Source organism: Archocentrus centrarchus, chromosome 5 (assembly GCF_007364275.1).
Source record: "Archocentrus centrarchus isolate MPI-CPG fArcCen1 chromosome 5, fArcCen1, whole genome shotgun sequence".
Lineage (NCBI taxonomy): Eukaryota > Metazoa > Chordata > Actinopteri > Cichliformes > Cichlidae > Archocentrus > Archocentrus centrarchus.
The window spans coordinates 15,312,906-15,321,017 of record NC_044350.1 but is presented as its reverse complement, the minus strand read 5'-3'; the positions used below and the strand labels follow the sequence as shown (position 1 = coordinate 15,321,017).

At 42.7% G+C, this 8,112-nt stretch overlaps 1 protein-coding gene across 1 annotated transcript; it reads left to right on the top strand.

The window, feature by feature from the left end:
- The first annotated feature begins 67 nt into the window (after window positions 1–67).
- LOC115780256 (negative elongation factor C/D) lies at window positions 68–8,112 on the top strand. The gene is made up of 15 exons (XM_030729350.1): window positions 68–263; window positions 2,026–2,138; window positions 2,222–2,331; window positions 2,440–2,549; window positions 2,703–2,810; window positions 4,845–4,997; window positions 5,398–5,528; window positions 5,725–5,890; window positions 5,977–6,111; window positions 6,355–6,494; window positions 6,761–6,875; window positions 6,963–7,058; window positions 7,167–7,307; window positions 7,472–7,601; window positions 7,758–8,112. The coding sequence occupies exons 1-15, from the start codon at window positions 207–209 to the stop codon at window positions 7,790–7,792; spliced, it is 1,740 nt and encodes a 579-aa protein (XP_030585210.1). The 5' UTR covers window positions 68–206; the 3' UTR covers window positions 7,793–8,112.

Below are 8,112 nucleotides of genomic sequence, written 5' to 3'. Positions count from 1 at the left end.
AAGCCTGGCAGTCTGAACTCAGGGCCTGAACCCATGAATTCAACTGGGGGCGTGGCCTACAGCACCCCGCCCCCTCGCCATTTTCCGCCTGTGTTTGTTGTTAGCTTGCTGGCTAAACTCACTGTCAGCCTTCCAGCTGCAGTTAAATAAATCAGTGCAGGATTTAAAGAGTACGGCTGTTTTATTTTAGCTGTTTCCCCGTCATCATGGACGAGGAATATTACAGCGGTGGGGGAGACTGGGAAGGCACGGAGGGAAGCATGGTGAGATCCCGACTTGTTGCTGTTTGGCTCTCAGCTAGCCAACTTTAGCCTCGCTGGAGTTACCGCAGCTGGCGGTTAATTGTAACAGGCCTAACAATGTAAGAGCTGATGTGCTGAGAGACATGCATGCACCACTGTGAAAATGTCCTGCACAGTTCAAACTCAGCGGCTCGGCTGCTTCGTTAGCCAGCTGCAGGCTGCTGTTCATGTTAGAAACTGCTGACCACCTCAGCACAGGTTACCATTTATTTTATTTCTGACAACACGTGTAAGAAAACTTAGAGCTGTAGTTTAGAAGCTGTATCACAAAAGTTAACCAGAAAAATTAACAACTTCGGGGATAAAATATATTTTATCTTTAACGTGAATGACTGAAAACAGGATCGATACCACACAAACCAGCGCACGTTTAATGCACTAACTGCACATGGTTTATTTCATTGTTGTGTACAGGACAACGCTTCGGGTCATTGAGGTTTGCAGACAGCATTTCAGTCTGGTTGCGTTCTAGACTTCGGGTCATTGCAGCACTTTGATTCTTTTCTTTTTCGCCTATTCTGCTGTAGATTTGATGCTGTGCTTGGATCATTGTACTGTTACATGACACACTGTGCGGCCAAGCTTTAGCTGTTGCACAGATGGCCTTTGGTATACAGAAGAGTTCATGGTTGATTCACTGACTGCAAGGTGTCAAGGTCCTATGGCTGCAAAACAAGCTGAAACCATCACCCCTCCACCGCCGTACTTGACAGTTGGTATGAGGTGTTTGTGCCGATATGCTGTATTTGGATTACTACAAACGTGGTGCTGTCCATTAAGATCAAACTTCTCCACTTTGGTCTCATCTGTACAAGGACTTTATTCCAAAATCTAGTGGTTTGTTCAGATGTAACCTTGCATCTAAGCTGTGCTGCCATATTTTTAATTTTATATAGAGAAAGGGTTTTCTCCTGGGAAACCTTCCAAACAAGCCATTTATATTCAGTCTTTTTCTAATTGGACTGTCACAGACTTTAACATTTAACATACTCATTGAGGCCTGTAGAGGCTGAGATGACTATGTTGGATATTTTTGCAGTTTCTCTGAGCATTGCACGGTCTGACCTTGGTCCTGGGACGCCCTCTCCTGGCAGGTTTGTGGCCTTGTGTTAACACAACTGAAAGCTCCAAAACAGCAAACTGTCAAAACCTGTTTGCTGATGATCAGTTAATCACCTGGCTGCTGCTTACCCTCCGTATTCCAGTGGAACGAGCGTCCTTAGTTTTTCCACACACCGCTTTTTGGTTTAACTTTTGTTAAATAATAATGACACTGTGTGTTGTTCATCTGAGGTTGAGATTTTAAGACCTGCTAAGGACCAGATGATTTTTATGTCCTGATATGTAAACCTTTTTACCATGACACTGTGCCTGTTTGATATGTGCTTTAGAGGTTAAGATAAACTGAGGTTGTTCCAGGCTTTAGTTTGTATGTTTGTCAAAGAGTAGTAAATCATCCGGATAAGGTGCAACAGTCACAATTACTGAGCTCAAGCAAAGACCTGTTGTCCACATGTTAGTGTCTTAAACTCAGATGATTATTAGGAAGCCTGGTCAGAATCTAATAACATGTTCGGTGGAAGCTGTAGCTCCTCCTCTACCTTTTCAACATTGTAGCCACACCATCATTTTTATTGTATGCAAATGAGAACCAGAATACTGCTTCTTATTCCCAAGACAGAAGAGTGTCTTTAGAAACGTCCGTATCGATGTGTCTTTTCAGGAGGATGGTTATGGTGAAGGAGAAAATGATGGGAATATCCAGGAAGCTTGCCTACAGAAATTCTCCAGTAGGGATTACATCATGGAGCCTGCCATCTTCAACACCCTCAAAACGTAAGCATCTGTAATATCATGTGAAAGTAATAAATTCTTTCATAAAGACACCTTGGTGACTAACAACCATGCTGCTGTTGCAGATATTTCCAAGCAGGTGGTTCTCCAGAGCAGGTCATCCAGCTTCTCTCTGAAAATTACTCTGCTGTGGCTCAGACTGTTAATTTGCTGGCTGAGTGGCTCATCCAGATGGGTACCTATCAGACTACTCATCTCAATAGTATTGCATCAGAAAGCTATTTTTAGTTTGCCTTACTGATGACCTTTCATTAATGTGAATTAATGCAATGCAATCATGTAGGTGTGGAGCCTGCTCAGGTCCAAGAACGAGTAGAAAATCACCTCAAGAGTCTCCTGATCAAACACTTTGACCCCCAGAAAGCTGATTCCATCTTCACCGTTGAAGGAGAGGTGAGATCTCTAAACACCCGGGGTGATTTCACAAATAACAAATGGAAGTGATGAGAAACTTTGAACATGTTTTGCTTCATAATTTAATGACCAGATTTCAATCTAATTGAAGCTCCTAGAAACCCAAACTAATCCAGTCTCCTGTGTTTTCAGACTCCTGCTTGGCTGGAGCAGATGATAGCACACACAACGTGGAGAGATCTCTTCTATAAGCTGGCAGAGGCTCACCCTGACTGCCTGATGCTCAACTTCACTGTAAAGGTATAGTAGTATCTGTGGAAGCAGTAGTAGCAGCAGGACCAGAAGATTAGGACATTGTTTATAGATCAGTGGTTCCCAAAATCAAGAGTGCAGTGGCCCACTTAAAATACCACCAGAGGGCCGCGTCCCACACTTTGGGAATTACTGTTATAGATTATATAAACAGAAAGACATTATGTAGTCTACGCCTTTGTACAAGAGTGCAGTCTCTAATTTGTTTACCATGGAGATTTTTGTGTCTATTCCAGGATGTTTACCAAAAAGTATTTGTAGAAATGTTAAAGATAATCACAGAATATAAACCTCTTACAGCATGCTTAAAATTGTTTTGGTTTAATGAGTATTGTTAATATTGAAAACACATTTTTTGCTGGAATATGTATTATATCTTTATTAACCCAGGGGTGGCTAAAAGTACTCGGATAAAAGATTAGTGCAAGGCCTCCAAATTAGAGGAGCAAAGTAGTTTTGCAGAAGGTAATAAGATGTGAAGGGTTTTCTATTATGAAACAGGGCAGTCATGTTATCCTGACTTCTACATTTATTGTATATTGTCATTATACGTCAAGACATACAATGAAATTACGTTCCAGAACACCCATCCAAGAACACAGAGACAAACACAAACAGGGGAGACAGGTGTCTGAGGTCATGCAGCCGTTTTACCGGCGCTACCTTTAGCAGAAAAACAGAAAGAGATACACTGGGATAGGTAGGTTCAAAAAAATCATCTTGTGCTGTGTTCATTATGAACACCTTACGAGGTTCCAAAAAACACCTCAGCAAACCAGTAGCACATTTAAAGCCTGGAGAGCACTAGGGTGGGTAGGGGAGGGGCTGCCAGCGGAGACGAGCAGGATACTGTGATGGCCACACAGCTTCCACGACCAGCAGTTTATGATTAGATGGTATAGTCAGCCTTGGTTGCCAGGATACCAGTTCATACAGGTCACAACACGGGGCGGGGGTGAAGAGCATCTGTTTACATAAAATCTCCACAGCCATCCAAGGCCGTCTGGGAGCCAAATTCCAAATACTGCAATTGTTTAGGTTCAGGCCATCATAACTATTTGCTGACAGACTTACAGTTTTCTGGTTACCTCTCAGAAATCCAATCGTCCGAATTTGGTTCTACTCCGCCACGCAGAACAGACACTCCAACACTCCTCCAGATGTAATCCACTTCGATTCAGCTCTACTGAGTCTGATTGAGTTCATACTGTTTCTGCATCCCTCATAGGCAGCCTTACTAGGGCCCAGACAACTGCCTAGAAACCAGGTATCCCCAGGTCCAATTTGGGAAGAATCCTGGTATCAGTATATATGCCACGTCCACACAGTGCAGCCAGGAACATTATCTTCCATCCCCACGGGAATCCATAACATAGCCAGCCGGGTGTGTAGCCGGGCCAGAGGAAAGAGGGTTCTCCTTCTCCCAATCTCCTTGTGATGAGAATTTGATCATCAATAGTGTTGAGAGACCAGCTGACCAGATCCATAATTTAATTTCCAGTTCAGGGATGTGTGAAGAGATGCTCTAAGCAGCAAAGCAGCAAAAAGCAGGGGTAGATGGCGAAAGTTGGGGAGAAGAGAAAAATACGTCCGTCTCCACCAAGAGCAGGAAGGGAATTCCTTAATCGGGGGAGGATATCCCCATCAGTGATGGGTTCTGTTTAATTTTCATTTATTGGCCTTTATTAATGCTGATACTGATATATTGGCCCACCAATAAATCACTCAGGATCTGCATGTGATTGGCTGATTAGATATTTGGTGGTTTATTGGTTGGTGAGTTTATTGCCATAATTGTACATGAGACCTGTTGTCTGCATGTTAGCGTCATTAACTCAGATGATTATTAGGAAGCCTGCTCAGAATCTAATGCCATGTGCTGTGGTAGCTGTAGCTCCTCCGTGAGGATTCACACAAATTGAATCTTTTTTTCTTCTTTTTTGACAAAAATAATTCCAGTAATCTGTAGTTCGTCACTTTGGCAGATTGATATGTTGTTGTTCAGTTTTGTGTTTTGTTTAGCTCATTTCAGACGCAGGTTACCAGGGAGAGATCACCAGTGTGTCTACAGCCTGTCAGCAGCTGGAAGTTTTCTCCCGGGTGTTGAGGACATCTTTGGCCACGCTGCTGGATGGAGGAGAAGAAAACCTGGAGAAGAACCTGCCAGAATTTGCTGTGATTATTTTGCTTCTCTGTTTTATTATCCATCAAAGTGCTATGAAATGTTTATGTGAATTTATTTATCTCAGTATGTCAGTTGTTTTTTTGTTTTTTTTTTTAAAGCCTTGCTGCTTTTCAGTGAGGATTTAAAAACATTATTTTTTTTTTTTTTTGTAAGCATGATTGTTCAGATATTAAATACTTCACCCCATATCCCAGAAAATTATCAACAATTTTGAGGAACTTAGAAACATTTTTTCACTGAGTAAAATAACAGTGTCATTTGGTCAGATGGAGAAGAAACATCTGAAGCTCAGTAATTATTTCTTTAGTCAGTCAGTGCATGTGCTGGTTTCCTGCTTCTGTTTTTGCTGTAAGGAATCATCTTTGATGAGCTCCCGACTCTCTGCCACAGAAAATGGTGTGTCACGGCGAGCACACCTACCTCTTTGCCCAGGCGATGATGTCCATCCTCGCTCAGGAGGAACAGGGAGGTTCAGCTGTCCGTAGGATCGGTCAGGAGGTGCAAAAGTCTGCGCATGAGAGGTAACTTTGTCTTTTCTTCAGGAGGAATCTACTAGTTTGATGTGGTCTTTTTTTTTTTTTTTTTAAAGATTTGTGGTTTAAACTGACCAAGTAAATTTGATTAACTGTTTAAGATTACAGGGGCAAATGTTAATCTGAGTTGTGTGGATGAGCTTAATGGATAAAAATGGTGTAATAAATGTGGTTTATATTGCAGAGGTCATGATGCCAGTCAGATAACTCTTGCGCTCGGTACAGCGGCAGCCTACCCTCGAGCCTGCCAGGCTCTTGGTGCCATGTTGTCCAAAGGAGCCCTGAATCCTGCTGATATAACAGTTCTGTTCAAGATGTTTAGCAGCATGGACCCTCCTCCTGTTGAACTGGTAAGTTCAGAGCTTCCTGTTGTTGATGTCCAGCGCATACTTACTGATACACTCTTAATTTATGCACTCATCTTTCTTGTCTTTAGATCAGAGTGCCGGCCTTTCTAGACCTATTTATGCAGTCCCTTTTCAAGCCTGGATCAAAGATCAACCAAGACCATAAACACAAATACATCCACATCTTGGCCTATGCTGCCAGTGTGGTTGAGACATGGAAAAAGGTACAGAAAACAGTGATGCTGTGTGCATTGCTACCTTAAACCTAAATCTGTTGTTTCTTAACAAAATGAAAGTGCATACAGCCTGGATGTTTTGCCGCATTTGTGCTGTGGTTCCAGGTGTGATTCAGTAGTCACATGTGTGGAAATGGAGAGAAATTTTGCTCATTTGGTTTGTCCTGGTTCAGTTGGTCCTCTGGTTCCTTCCTTGCTTGTAACGTGTTTTTATTTATATATATATCTCAGAACAAGCGAGTCAACATTAATAAAGATGAGCTGAAGTCAACCTCCAAGGCCATTGAGACTGTGCACAACCTGTGCTGCAATGAGAACAAAGGCGCTACGGAGCTGATCGCTGAGCTCGGCACTTTGTACCAGTGCATAAGGTCAGTGTTTGACATGTCATGTACGCTGATCTTAATTGTTGCATATTTTAGCCTAATCTTAGCAACTTTGACCTCAAGGTCAGAGGTTGAGGGGGTAGCACTGGTGGCTGACGGTATTATTTTTTTTTTTTTTTTTTACAAACTTAGACTCTATAGTAGATTGGTAATTTTTTAAAAATTGTATGGACTCCTTTCTGTCAGTTCCTAAATTAAAACCAGAGTTTGATGCCTAGACTTCCTCACTGACCGAGTGATGGTGTGTTCAGGTTTCCAGTGGTGGCTATGGGAGTTCTGAAGTGGGTGGACTGGACGGTGTCTGAGCCGCGGTACTTCCAGCTGCAAACAGACCACACTCCAGTCCATTTAGCTTTACTGGATGAGGTACGACAATGCCGCCAGGTGAAAGCTTAATTTTCATTCCTTGCTGAGATGGCTTAAAGTTTAAACATGAAACTTTCCTCTGCACAGATCTGTACGTGTCACCAGCTGCTGCATCCGCAGGTCCTTCAGCTGCTCATCAAGCTCTTTGAGACGGAGCACTCTCAGCTGGACGTCATGGAGCAGGTGGGCGGCGACCGTGTTGCTCGAATGTTTGTAATTTTGGCTTGTTAACAGAAGTCTGTGTGCTGTAGCGCTCGGCTGACAGCGTGTTGTTTTTACTTCGCCCTCCAGCTGGAGTTGAAGAAGACTCTGCTGGACCGAATGGTTCACCTGCTCAGCCGTGGCTATGTCCTGCCCGTCGTCAGTTATATCCGCAAATGTCTGGAGAAACTCAACACGGATATCTCCCTCATTAGATATTTTGTCACTGAGGTAACAGCAGCTCATGAGCTTGATTAATGGAAACTTGGTTGTGAATATTGGACCCAGATTAACTGGAAAACACCTGAAGTGATGCTCTATAATTAGTTAATGTAGAAATAAGTAACAGTTTAAAAACTGTATGATGTATGCAGCATGAGATCTTTCTCTTAAAGGTGCTGGATGTGATTGCGCCTCCCTACACATCGGATTTTGTTCAGCTCTTCTTGCCCATCCTCGAGAACGACAGCATCGCAGGAACAATCCGCACAGAAGGAGAACACGATCCCGTTGCTGAGTTTATTGGTAGGTGATGTGATGGCATTTTGAGTCAGCGCAGTAATATTCAGAGTATTTCCAGTACTCTGAATCTAATGCAAAGTCTATTATTTCTCGCACGAACAAGAGGAAATGCTTTGAATTCATCATTTTGAGGCACTAACGTGGGTGATTGTTTTTCAGCTCACTGCAAGTCGAACTTCATCATGATTAACTGATGTGGAAATGACACTGAAAATGGGAGCATGTGCAAGAGGGGACCTGAAGGAGGGCAGATCTGCTCTCTCATAACCAGATGCTCTGCTTGACACCGAAACGCACAGCCTGGAGATGGACTTTTCAGTTTGACAAAGTGAATGGAGATTAGTTTCTGTTGAGGAAACATGAAAGCAGCTGTCGCTGAGCTGGCAGAGTGCCGTGAACGTAATGAGACAGATTTGGCTGAAGATACAGCTGAATGTTGCTTTTTCACTTATCTATTTGATTTTTTTGTATTTTACATTGATTTGTGCACTTTTAAAATAAACTTTTAAATGTT